This window comes from Festucalex cinctus, chromosome 13, assembly GCF_051991245.1.
Source record: "Festucalex cinctus isolate MCC-2025b chromosome 13, RoL_Fcin_1.0, whole genome shotgun sequence".
Taxonomy (NCBI): domain Eukaryota; kingdom Metazoa; phylum Chordata; class Actinopteri; order Syngnathiformes; family Syngnathidae; genus Festucalex; species Festucalex cinctus.
In genome coordinates, this window is record NC_135423.1 from 12,398,766 (window position 1) to 12,412,816 (window position 14,051).

The window sequence follows — 14,051 nt, forward strand, 5'->3', positions numbered from 1 at the left end:
TGACCCCGACTGGATCAGACGGGGGAAATACAGAAGATCAGAACGAGACGAAAGGAGACGTAAATGAGTAAGGAGTGTGCTGAGGGAGGGGATAGAAAGATGAGAGCAGAGATGCAAGCCGAGAGGATGAAGAGTTGAAATGACAATGGGAAGTGTCCTTCAGTGAGTCAGTATTCAGGCAGGCAGTCTCCAGGGGCAAACATTGTGGGTTGCATATAAAGAGGCTGAGATGAATAGGTGAAATCCTTGACTGGATAACCTCACCAGATCCTTCAGACACACGAGAGAGAAAACAAGACCATCAAATGTCAAAAGAAGGGCTTCCTGTGGTTTGTAATTTTTAATCTATTTTTTTCCCTTATTGACTCACAAAAATTGTCCTAAACATTATTTGAAACCATAAAAATTAACCCACCATTTCAGTTTGGGTTGCATTTGATGCTACAACTGTAAAATTGGTTTTGTGATTTTCTAGCGCTATCCGCTAACACCTCTGGTCTGTGTCGACCTGTTCATATTTTAGCTAACATTTACTGTACTATGAGATCAGCCATGTCGTCCTCAACGACCAGAAACGTACACACTGGGCTGCCTAAATCCACATTGTCAATGAGTGACAACGCAAACAGCTCCTGACAAGCTCTGAAATGCCGACACGCAAACACAAACACAGCGCTGTGGTCTCTTGTCCGTCATGCACAAACAAACAAACACTCCCCCACAAATATAGTAGTGAGCTTGTAGGGGCAACACAGGCCAAACGTGTACTGGAAAGCACTTGCGACTATCTGAAACACATTCAGTATTTGCCTACAAGTTATTATTAAAAAAAAATAAAAAATGTTAACCTTTTAGTGACACTATCCTCAATTACAGTCACATATAACAGGCAGTCACATCCTCTGTTGGGAGTGATTAATCTCATCGCACCAGGTTATTAAAGAACTGGCACCTGACCTTGTAGATATGGAAATAAGTCATACAACAATTCAATTATGTTTTACTGCGTGCAGGGTTCAAATCTTTTACCCTGCTTTTTGAAGTTTGCATGTTCTGCATGTTAGAATGTTTCCCAAGAAAATTTTATATTAAACAACTTTCAACGCCGTCTCATTTATTAGAACACATTCAAGACAACTAAATGACTTAACTTCATAAATGCAGGACAGTGGCACCTCAACTTACGAGTGCTCCAACCATAGCTTACCAAAATCGGCTCGCGTAATGCTAACACACAAGGTGAAATGCCATAGAGAGGCTAATGAAACTAGCAATAAACATTACGGTAGTTATAACCCTTTCATTATGAGTTGGCAGACAATAGTCATGTTTACATCCAATTGTTTCACATTTTTAAAGCAAATTTACTGAAAATGCGCAAAACGGACATGCGACTTGTGCCAGTTTCCATCTGTTGTTCTTTTTTGAATATTGAGAAGGTACTCCGAAGCTGTAGGTGGCAGTATACACCGTAGAGATGTGATTCCCACCAGTAATTTAAAAGAGGAAGAACAGGAAGCAACTGCACCATGCGACGACGTATTAGTTGCGTTTATAATTCTTGATAAATTCTTTGCTGTTTTCCATCTAAAATTGCACTAATATTCTCTTCTTTAATTAATTAAAAAAATGTTTGTTTCATCGTCCTCCCCCCCCAAACATACCTTACTTTATCGTCTGCCATTGCTTTGGGACGTAATATCTGGTCAAATTGTGTGACGTGTATCCAGTCGCGTATTCGCAAAAGCTCTTCAAAATATGCTTCAAAATCCAACCCCTCCAACCGTAAAAACATGTATTTTTTTTTATGAATTTTGGGCTGTTTTTTGAATTTCTAGCATTCCAATTGAGTTTTGTTTTCGTTTTTTTTTTTTTTTTTTCCCCACTTTTCTTGAAAATTCAAAGAAAAATGGATGGATGGAAACCTGACAAAAATTGCATTTCTCAAAATGTGTAACCTCTCTGAATAATGACTAATATTATTACAGTTTACTAAGGCATTTAACTGCCCCCTGGCGGGCAAGGGGGCACTCCATAAGGAGCACAATGTAAGGATTTAAACTTGTAAGCAAGGCACCACTCTATCAGTTCTTTTTATCTGCCACAGCTTGGAAAATGTTTCTAAAGATTCAGGCTTTATAAACTACAAAACAAAACAAAAAAAAACAGCTAAAAGGCACCATTAGGGCTATTTTATATTATGAAAGGAAACATACTGGAAAAAAAAAAGAAAATGGAAATGTGGATACTTTTTATGCAGTTCCATTTGCAAAATAGTATATCTGCTGCAGCCTCCTTGCAGATTATTTCCCCTGCAGCTCTTGAAAGCATAACTTTGTCTTAATACAAACATATTATAGCGCCGAGATCTGTAGCACAACACAACTCTTTTTTTTTTTTTTTTTCCTTATTCTTCTTTTCTTTTATTAACCATGTGCTCGGTCTCGATTGTGGATCTTTTGGTCAACATCTGTTGGCATCGCTGCAGTTCTCTTCATCTTTGTAATGGCACCTCGGTGGGAACTTAAAATGCGGACGAGAGGGCCTGGCAGTTAACAGAACGCTGCTTCAGCATGTAGCCAACCTCCACCAGCAAAGAAGAAGAGGAAGGAGGAGGCGTGTCAGCACAAAGAGCCATTAGCGCAGTCACAGCAGCAACAAGTTCTCATCCTCATGGCTGTTACAACATTCTCATCATGCCTCCAAACTGTCCATTCTTGCCTCTTTTGCTCCGCCAGCCTCATGCATCAATGAATTATGAATGTTCATCCCTGCGCAGCTCTAAATGGGCCTCGTTGATCATAACAAATCCTCAACAAAATGATTCCACCCGTGCGCCGCAAAATTAATTTTGCTCGGGGCTAAGCAACGTATTAGCGATGCATTCTGGCATTCATGGTGTCCCCGGAGACTTCATTATTGACAATTTAGTATCGGACTGATTTTGGGGGCGCCGAAGAAATGGTAATTGCGGCGCTCGAGACACGATCTCATTGTTGTCAGCGGACTGACAACTGGTCATGTCATCACCTCCGCTGTTTACTTACTGTCCCGCTGACTCTTTGACGGTCACGAAACAGATGGCATATCTCTGTGGAAGTGGAAGTGGATCCTATTCGGAATGTCCATTTAGCACGCATGGACATTGCACAAACACGCACACACATTTAAGTGCACACATCACTGTGGCACTGCTTCACTAGTAATTGGTTCCATTTAGAGGACAGTGGATGTTGCTGTTAGATAATGAAACACTGTAGTCTCTTTGGTCTATTACTGACAGTGGGGTGGGACAGTGTTTGTGTGAGTGATCAGAAACATTTTATTACTATACTTAAGTAGATTTTTTAGGTATCTACTTTTTTGAGTGTTGTTTGAACCTGTATAATGTCATTTCCATTCATTTTAATGAAGAAACGTGATTTGAGATTGTTTGAGTTAGGAGCGTAGTCTGGGAACAAAAATAAACTCACATCTCAATGCACCATGCATCTAAGGTGTAATAGCTAGACCATTAACAAAGCTAAATCATGAGCAAAGGTTGTGTTGTAGTGGTTGTATGTAATTGACAGTGAACATTGTTTATTTCACACTGACAAAATGGGGAGTGATATTTACTTGAAAAAGCCTAGTAAAGGTTGATTTACTCAGAAATTCTAAATACATTTTTATTTTATTAGAATTTCTGATGTTCTAGATTGTTTCAAGTAAATATCAATCCCTGTTTTTTCAGTGCAGTCTGTTCTTTACTGAAAGATGTATCGTGGATTTGGTCACCTTTTTACGCGTGACTGCCACCTTTGGCTTAAAGTGTAACTGCAGCCTCTGTGTTATTATTAATAATAATAATAAGAAGAAGAATGCATTATATTTAGGCTAGTGCATGGTGCCACTCCCACCTTCCACGCCCAAAAAAAGTTGTAAAGCTTTCTTTCTTTCTTTCTATCTTTCTTTTTTCTTTCTTTCTTTCTTTCTTTCTTTCTTTCTTTCTTTCTTTCTAATTCAGCTTTATTAGTTGTAATGGTAAATGAAATTTGCCCCCTGGGGCTCTGATTATACTGTTTTGAGTCTCCCCCAGTAATTGGGTCGCATATACTTTTATTACATTGTATTGTTTAGTACTTGACATAAATTGTGAAAATTCTTTTTTTTTTTTTTTACAGCTGTATCCTTGGGAATAGAAACTCTTATTTGCCATGTTGTCTCAATATTCTCCACCACTCGGCAGTATTTACTATCCATGGGAGAGCTGCTTTATGACTGCTGATCTGAATGTTTACGTGCAAACAAGAGCACATAATTGTAATGCTATCAGTTTACAACAGGGAAATCTATACTTATCACATCCAACTAGCATTGTTTACAGCCACACTGTTGCGGACAGCTGTAAATGTTGATTAACTCACAGTAAACACAGCCTGTGGGGGCGGCGGGTTCGACATGCAACTTTGGCCGCTAATTAATCTCATTGACCGAGCAGAGATGATGTTGTTGATGTTTTCCTCGTCACCTTTTAAAGAGGGCAGCATTTAAAGTCTCAAGTTCAACCCTCCTGCTTTGAACGCCCGGGTCGGCTTGGATTAAGTGGTTTTAACACGATCAAAGTTGAACACGTGGCTGTATTATAAGCGCTGTCCTGTGTTTGTTTCAGGGTCGCCGGCCAGGCTATTTCTCTTTCCTGGACCCGTTCTCACCAGGCGTGTGGCTCTTCATGCTGCTGGCCTACTTGGCCGTGAGCTGCGTTCTCTTCCTGGTTGCCAGGTAGACACACTCGCATACTGACAGCAGACCTTTTCATGTTTGTAAACAAAAGATGTCAGGGTACTTGCGGGTGGCAGAAAGCCACAGACTATCGCTGACTTGAACTGAAAACGATGACAAAAAGCCATTGGCTCATACAGTAAGTGGTTGGGTTGCCTTCACTGATCTGAATATATGACTGGATAGCTGACATTTGAAGCCGCGAGGCCTCCATATTACTCCTCCCAAGAAATGCTTCTCGGCATACAGTCCTATACATTTACAGTGTTGAAAGTGCAGAATATTTGAGTAGGAAACTTGTATATTTCTCATTAAAAAAATATAACTGTAATTCAACAAAAGATGCCTCTGCCAAATCTAATATTGGGGTGTTGGGAACTGAGTGATAAAAGCAAAAGGAGGTCTTCAAAGCAGCACATACCGTTCACTTATTTATTTATTTATTTATTTATTTATTTTTAACTTATTAAAAAATAGTGACCACCCCGGCACAAACTTCCCACCCAGCCCCCGGCCTTATAACTGCCTATGAGCTGTATATGTCTCATCTGTACATATACCATATAGTTTATACCAGGGGTGGGCAAACTCGGTCCTCGAGGGCTGTTGCTGCAGGTTTGGGAGGTTTCCCTCTTCCAACACAAGCTGATTCCAATAATTGGGATCGTTATCAGGCTTATGCCAAGCTTGCTGATGAGATGATCATATATCAGCCGTGTTGGAGAAGGGAAACATCCAAAACTTGCAGGACTCTGGCCCTCGAGGACCAAGTTTGCCCACCCCTGGTTTGTACCGTAGTCTGCTCGCGAGGTGGGAGGAGCAAGATGGCTTCCCTGTGACTTCAACGGCTTGCATGGGCGTGTATAGGCTATCGGTCAGTGGTTGCCTTTGAGTAATTTAGCAACATAATGGCTAGCATGCTAGCTAACATCAGCGTGTAAACAGTCTATTAATTTCACAGTCAAAAGAGCTTGTGTGCCATTTTGTGATGTTCGATTTAATTTCCGATGCCACCGAAAATATATCAAGTGACAAACTGACACAAATATATCAGAGTTTCCACCACGTCTATTTTTGAATCAACATACCTGAAACGTAAGTAACGTCATGTCTCCCTTCTATGTTTAGCCTTTACATCACGTAACATCGTCTATTTGACTGACACATCACACATTCAAATTCATGCAGATGAGAGAAGGCTAACATCATCATTGAAGCCATTTACTCTGTTTTCTCAATAGCTCTACCTTTTGTTAAATGACATGAAAGGATTTGTGGTCCCTTTGGAGATCATAATGTTTCCGCTCCCCACAAGTGCGTGTGAAGTCATGGTGAAAAGGCCTACTGGGAGAGAAAGGAATCAAAAGAGAGCAAAACAGTGTTTGTGTGCTTAGTTCTACGGGTGCAAAGACACATGTTTTTGTCCTGTCCACTCAGTGTCTGCTGGTGATCACATCCAACACACAGAAGAGTCGCTCTCTTGTCTGGGCTGGGTCTTCAGCGTAACACTGACACCTGGTGGTCAGATAGAGAACTGAAACTCAAAACAACTCAATGCAAGAAAATCTATTTATTTGTCTAGTTTGCACTGTGTAGCAGTGATTCCCAAACACTGTGTCTGGCACATTCGTTAATGAGTGATGGGCGGAGTCTATAAATACTTTGAAGAGGAAAGAAGGACGACTAAATTTGATGTTGGATTGGAGAGTACTGTTCCTACCACCCACCTTCAAAAACTGGATGTGGTCCACAATATTGTATTGTTTTTGTTTTGTATTGCAGCACAAAAACATGTCGCGCTTGTCAATGAAAAAGTGGACTGCCACAAAAACGAGAAACAGGCATTCATTCCAGCAACAGACTGGTGATTCAAATTTTGAATTGCGGCAAAACGTGTCGTCCACAGTCAGTCACTCATGAAAAGTTGCCAAATCCTGCATACAGTGCAGCAGCTAGTTCGTTTTGGCCATGCTACTTGGTGTGCAGCTGGCCTAAGAAAATGAATGAGTGTCATTGACATATAAGGACTGCACCAAACCCACCACAGTTAATTTATTATAAAGCCACATAGAATATTGGTTAAAAATGTTCATCTTGTCTTCTAATATTTATTTTGTATTTTTACTATTATGCACAATTTTTACTGTTATCCACAATTTAGGAAATCTAGCATTTCGGGCAGACATCTATCATGGAAAGCTTTCTACAATGGTCGCACCAAAAAATATTTCCAACTTAAATCAAAGTTATGAGGCTAAAAAGCAGCCATCTAAACAACACAAGCTAGCTATCCAGACATTGTAAAATTTTGATGAAAATATATATTTGTTGGAAAAAGTTTGATTTTTTTTTTTCCAGGTCATACAACATAAATATGACCACTATAAGTGGCTACTTTGTAAAAGGATTTTTATTTATTTTTATTTTTTTTAACATAGTTGTGCGACAGTACAATCTTGCTAGCTGCTCTCATGTGTTCTTGACTGACTTGCGAGTGATACAAACTCTTGTATTTAAATGTATTTAAATAAAAGTCCCAAATTGGTTATTTATTTTTGTTCGCACTTGATAGTTCATAAAATCGCCATCATTGGACAACCTTATCCGTAAGTGACCCATGAATAGAGTACTTAGTGACTCTTGTGACTACATAAAATAAAATAAAAATAAAAATAAATAATAATAATAATAATAATACATTTTACTTGTACAGCACTTTACATTTGAAATTAAATCTCAAAGTGCTACAATAAGTACAGGATAAAACACACAATAAAACCATTACAGTACATTAAAAAGCAGCATAAAATAAAAACAATAAAAATGCAAAACAAAAAAACAAACAGTTTCATCAAAAATTATACTCTAAGACTTTTAAGGACACTTTAATTAACACAAAAAACTTACCGGTTATTCATTCTGAAGATACTTTAAGCTTGATATCTACTGCAGTAAGTTACTACTATGAACTTTCACTTTTCTGAACAGCGCTGTTGCATATATGGCAAACTTTATTATTAATAAAGATGGCAGCACATGGGAATAAGAAGTTATTAGTCACTCTGGAGGCAACTAAAAGACTTTGTACCTGTTGGATTTAACTCTCTCCTTCCGTTTTACTTGTTTTTTTTTATGCTAATTCCAATACTCGCACTCACTTGTATTTCCACTCACGCTGCTTGCCTGGAGCCCAGTACACGGTTGCATGTCTTGTTCTCCACAGATTGACACCTTACGAGTGGTACAACCCGCACCCGTGCCTGAAAGGACGCTGCAACCTGCTCATCAATCAGTACTCGCTGGGAAACAGCTTGTGGTTCCCTGTCGGGGGCTTCATGCAGCAAGGGTCCACCATCGCCCCCAGGGCGCTGTCCACGCGCTGTGTCAGCGGAGTGTGGTCAGTGTGGTGCACTCATCAAAGCTGCTGATCCGCCATCTAGTCATCCTCATTCGTTTGCCCGGGTTGATTTGCTGGCTTGCTTTCAGGTGACACCTCAAAACAAGCGCATTCATCACCCTGTGCTGTTTCTTTCTTTCTTGGCCCATTTCATCACTTTATTACACTGGTAGCCTACCTGGTATCGATACTCGCACATCCCTACAGATACCGTCTCATCAAAGCACAAATACAATACCAATGACATAACTTGAGTATTATTTGCACTTCTTTTTTATTTTAACAAAAATATGGAATAGCTCTAAAACTAGAGGAAATCCAGAAATTTTTCTGGATTCTGCAACCTTGAAATACTTGAAAACTGTTGAAAGCTTTTTGGCACCAAAATGTGTGTTGGGCAGTGTTATAGCAACTTTTTAGAGTGCACTTTGGTGCCTAAAATTTCAAATATTCAGAAAAATGTGTAAAAGTTTTTTTTTTTTTTTTTTTTTTGAACTTATTTATTATTTTTATTTATTTTTATTTTTATTATAGTGTTTTTAAGAACACTATAGTGGAACTTATGTATTTATTTAGTTTTAAGATTTAAGATTATTTTTATTTTATTTTACTTTACAATAGAGAATAATTGATCAAGAAACATAAAATGATTCTTATGATTCATAGCTTTTCACACTGAAAAGTAGACAGGAAATCAAACACAGGACCCTTCATTGTCTTCATTTGGTATTCAAACGTCTTTCTATGTCTGCTCTTATTCTTTGCAGCATGCCGTTTTTTTTGTTTTTTTGTTCTCCTTCCATCCCGTGCCGACATCATCACCTTCATCCATGCCCACACCGCCGTCATTGTAAAGCTCCTCACTATTTATCTCTAAACAGCTGTCTGCTCATTTGCATAAGAGATACATATGCTCTGGTCTCCCCCGCGCAGGTGGGCGTTCACATTAATCATCATCTCGTCGTACACTGCCAACCTGGCCGCCTTCCTCACCGTTCAGAGGATGGAGGTGCCCATCGAGTCCGTGGACGACCTGGCGGATCAGACGGCCATCGAGTACGGCACCATGCACGGCGGCTCCACCATGACCTTCTTCCAGGTCAGGGCTCACGCGCATCGTTACGTTTGATAGATTGTTTGCGGTGCTCGGTCAATATGAACCGCAGCCACATTGACCCAAGAGGCCTTTTTGTCGATGGGTCGTCGGCGATGTTATCCCCCCCCTGGTCACCTTCCTGGCTAGCGCTAATCACAAGTTTCCTGACTCCTCCCTCACAGCCGCTCGATAGCTTTCTTCTCGGGAACTAAGGTGCAAGTCTCGAGTGAAGCAACCACTGTGACCATAGCGAGGAAAAAAACAGTGGAAAATAGAGAAAGGGTTTGTGACGGGGGAAGTGAGGCAGTGAAGAATAATATGGGGCAAAGGAATAATATACATCGTCCTGGTGGCTGCTTCCCTGTGTGCTTTATAGCCCACTGGACTGTTCATTAGGTCGCTGAAGACAAGCTGAAAGAAAGAGGAAGGCAAGTTAGAATGCTAAGTGAAGAATGTGTTCCGCCTGGAGAGCAGAGGAAAGAGAACTTGCACATAAAGTAGCAAAATGTGCTTCTACTGCTGGAAGGAGTCACTTGATCTCAAGTCGGAGGTAATATTTCTCATGGAAATACAGTAGAATCGATTGCCGTCACTAAACTGCTTCAACTTCAACTGGGAACCAAGAACTACTTTTGTCTAACCAAATGTTCTTTAACTCACTTCAGCATATTTCTGTGGCACCGTTTTGCCAGCAAAATACTATACCTTTGTTGAAAAGAAGCACTTCAACATAGTTTCCTAGCACCAAGATGACACAAAATGTTAGCAAAACACTACTTTTTTTCTGAACAAAGGTTCCTTAACTCACTCCAACATATTTCTTTGGCATCATTTTGCCGGCAAAGCACTGCTTTTGTTGAAAAGAAGCTTCACAACTCACTTTAACATAGTTTCTTGGTACCAAGATGTCTCAAAATGGCGGAAAAGTACTGTTTTTGTCTAAATGAAGTTTTTAAACTCACGTCAACATATTTTTTTGGCACCATGATGCTGGCAAAGCACGACTTTTGTTGAAAAGAAGCTCCACAACTCACTTCAACATAGTTTCTTGGTACCATGATGAAACGAAATGGTGGCAAAGCACTACTTTTGTCAAAAGAAGCTCCACAACACACTTTGACATAGTTTCTTGGTACCACCAATATGTCACAAAACGGCAGAGAAGTGCTACTTTTGTCGAAACAAAGTTCCTTAACTAATATAAATATATTTTTTGCCACCATTATGCTAACAAAGTGCTACTTTTGTGGGAAAGAAGCTCGCAACCCAATTTAACATCTTGGCATCCAGGTGTCACAAATGTCTACAAAGCACTACTTTTTTCCAAGGTTTCTTAACTCACAATAGCATTTTTTTGGGCACTATTATGCCGGCAAAGGATTACTTTTGTCAAAAGGAGCTCCACAACTCGTATTTTACCATTGTTTATTGGCACCAAGATGTCACAAAATGGCGGAAAATAACTACTTTTTGTCTAAACAAAGTCCCTTAACTCACGTCAACATGTATTTTTTTTTATGCACCATAATGCCGGCAAAACACTACTTTTGTCAAAAAGAAGTGCCACAACTCACTTCAACATAGTTTCTTGGTGGCAGCAAAGCACTACTTTTGTCTAAAATAAGCTCTACAACGCATTTCAACATTGTTTTTTCGAACCAAGGTGTCACAAAATGGCGGTAAAACACTATTTTTGTCTAAAAGAAGCTCCACAACTCACTTTAACATAGTTTCTTGGCACCAAGATGTCACAAAATGGCGGCGAAAGCACTACTTTTGTCTAAACCAAGTTCGTTAAGATGCGTCAACATATTCTTTGGGCACCAATATGTCAGCAAGGCACTAATTTTGTGGAAAAGCACCACAACACACTTTAACATAGTGTCTTGGCACCAAGTTTTCACAAAATGGCGGCGACAGCATTGCTTTTCTCTAAACGAAGTTCCTTAACTCCCCTCAACATATTTTTTTGGCACCATTATGCTGGCAAAGCACTACTTTTGTCAAAAAAAAGAAGCTCCACAACTCACTTTTTTTGCACCAATGTGTCACAAAATGGTGGTAAAACACTACTTTTGTCTAAAATCTGTTCTGTTCGGCACTGTTATGCCGGCAAAGCTGTTGTCGAAAGAAGCTCCACAACTCACTTCAACATAGTTTCCTGGCACCAAGGTATCACAAAATGTCAGTAAAGCACTACTTTTGTCTAAACAAAGTTCCACAACTTACTTCAACATAGTTTCCTTGCACTAAGATGCCACAAGAAGGAGCAGATGTTATTTTGGTCAAATGGTAAATGTGGCGAAACCTGTCTGCTAATAATCCGGTGTGTCGCGGCTCTGCAGAACTCCCGCTACCAGACGTACCAACGAATGTGGAACTTCATGCACTCCAAGCAGCCCAGCGTGTTTGTGAAGAGCACGGAGGAGGGCATCGCTCGCGTCCTCAATTCCAACTACGCCTACCTGCTGGAGAGCACCATGAACGAATACTACCGGCAGAGGAACTGCAACCTGACGCAGATCGGCGGGCTGCTCGACACCAAGGGCTACGGTATCGGAATGCCGCTGGGTGAGTGGGGGAGACGCTATGGGGTATCAAATTTAAGCGTAGAATGAATTCATCGAATGCTTGTTGAATTCATTGTGAACATAAGTTGAGCAGCGAGAGAAGGAAAAAGTTACATTAAAAAGTAGCGCCTGAGAAAAGGCGAACTATTAGTAGCTGTCACGGAGGAGGAGAGATGATGCAAAAAACAAAAAAATAGAAACTCAAACAGGCTTTAATAGAGCGTCTCTTTCCATGCTCTGATGGGAGAAGGCAAGATAAGAGAATGTGAAATTTGGCTCCCTGCTGCGAGGTGACTCGCTCGCTCGGCGACTCAAATATCTGCCGTCGCGTCGACTTTGATCACAATGTTGAGTGGAGGTGTCGATGGAGGGAAAAACACCTTGAAAGTAAACACCAGTCATTTAAATTCCTCTCAAGGATGGATAAGCCCGATCTTCACACTGCACGCCTTGACTATGCCTCAAACAAAATCCTCCCATTGGTGCACCGAACTGTGCTTCAGTAAAACGTTGTTTTATTAAAGTTGCACTTGATTTGACAAGTGCAGTGGTGCCTTGAGTTTTTCGAAATATCAGCCGTCATTCGGGCGATTTTTTTTTTTTTTTTTTTTTTTTTTTTTGCTTTGACTTGACGCTGAGTGCTCAATGGTAGCAGAGAACTCAATTCGCAACCAGCAGCATTTTACAGAAAATGAACACATTTTCAAAAAAGAGGCTTTAAGCTGTTTTTTGACCCCAGTTGAATTTTACTTTCAAACTGTAAGGGTTACCTGTTGACATCTATTTAACATAACACAAAAAGGAGAGAAGACACTCAGTTCAGCGGTCGTGAGGAGAGAAGAGAAGAACTGACTGATACAATTCACTCCTGCACTCTCTGAAGATTCCTCTCCTCACCCTCTCTATTTATTTGGTTTTCCACACCCTTTCCACGCCCCTAGTTACATGGGTGTTCCAACCCTAAAAATGCAAATGCAAGGCATAGTTGGAACACAGTGTACTTGTTTGTCTATGTGTTGTGCATGTGAGTGGAAGATTGCTGAGTACATGTGTGGTCAAGTTTGCAATCATTTCTTAACAGAAAAAAGGCGACGTCAGCAGACTGGCTCGAACTATTCTGCTATGTTAGATGTTGTGGTTCTTCAGCTTCTTGAGTCATCTTCAAAATAGCCAGGCTATGTGAATGTGAATGGGAACAGAGCAAGGCATTCTTCATTGCAAGCAGAAGCAACTCTTCTTTGCAAGCAGAAGCATTTCTTTCTTCATTGCAGCAAATGTATAACTTATTATTTAAAATTATTCCTGCACAAACTTAGCATAATACAAACACATTTACAACGTGGGTATTAAACCAACAACTAATGTTGACTTAAAGGGCTAGCTTAATGCTAACACATATTGGGAAATGCTATATACGAGCTAACACATAGCATTGGTATTGTGGTGTTATTACCCTTAAGCATACATGGTGGAGCAACACATGCAAAAAAAATATATAACTCAAAAATAGTATTACAGTGGATGAGTGTGGAGCTGAGATATTTTCATGTATATCAGTATGTTTATATTACACCGCCCCCAGGTGGCCAAAGCATGCACAACACAAGTAGCACAATCCCCCAGTGAATTTAATTTGGGGAAAAAATGTGGAAAATTGTTGAATTTCTTTACATTCAGTTTAGTTATGTATGCTTTAGTTAAGAACAAAGTTCCCTTCTATTTTTCTTCTTCTTCTTTTTTTTTTTTTTTAAATGCAACATTTTGGGGGATGCAAGAAGAGATTAATTGTATTTCTCTTCATTTGAATGGGGAATTATACAAGTGTTTTCAGTTTGAGTGGAGTCATGGAATGAATTAAAGTGTATGTCAACCACTGTATAACTAAACCAAAGGTTGATATGCTGCCAAAACAACATTGTGCATCACTACACCTTTTCCAAAGTGAAGCACGTTAGAAGCAGTATAGTGTTTTAATATTTTTTCTTCAACTGGATGGAGGAACTTATATTAGTTTTAGGGTGTGTGTACTTGTGTGACTTTCTTTTGGACATTTCCCCATAGCAGGGCCACTGATATGCACAGGCAATAACATACATTACTGTATTATTTTTTAATAATAATAATAATAGTAAAAGCATTTCCCTCATCCTCATTTTTTTTTAAAGATCAGATGTTATTTTAACAGGAGTACGCTTACTTTCTATATCAACTGTAAAAATCAGGTGGT

At 39.8% G+C, this 14,051-nt stretch overlaps 1 protein-coding gene across 6 annotated transcripts in view; it reads left to right on the forward strand.

Moving 5' to 3' along the window:
* The window catches only part of grik4 (glutamate receptor, ionotropic, kainate 4), a 301,922-nt gene that overhangs the window by 279,023 nt on the left and 8,848 nt on the right, over window positions 1–14,051 (forward strand). For 4 of the 6 annotated variants that reach the window (XM_077541047.1, XM_077541049.1, XM_077541046.1 and 1 more), the window contains 4 exons: window positions 4,652–4,761; window positions 7,985–8,158; window positions 9,092–9,257; window positions 11,600–11,825. In XM_077541047.1, the coding sequence (XP_077397173.1) occupies window positions 4,652–4,761; window positions 7,985–8,158; window positions 9,092–9,257; window positions 11,600–11,825 (676 nt within the window). Of the gene's footprint in view, window positions 1–4,651; window positions 4,762–7,984; window positions 8,248–8,925; window positions 9,011–9,091; window positions 9,258–11,599; window positions 11,826–14,051 lie in introns of those variants that run through there. The other 2 variants (XR_013287896.1, XR_013287897.1) reach the window with 2 other exon arrangements.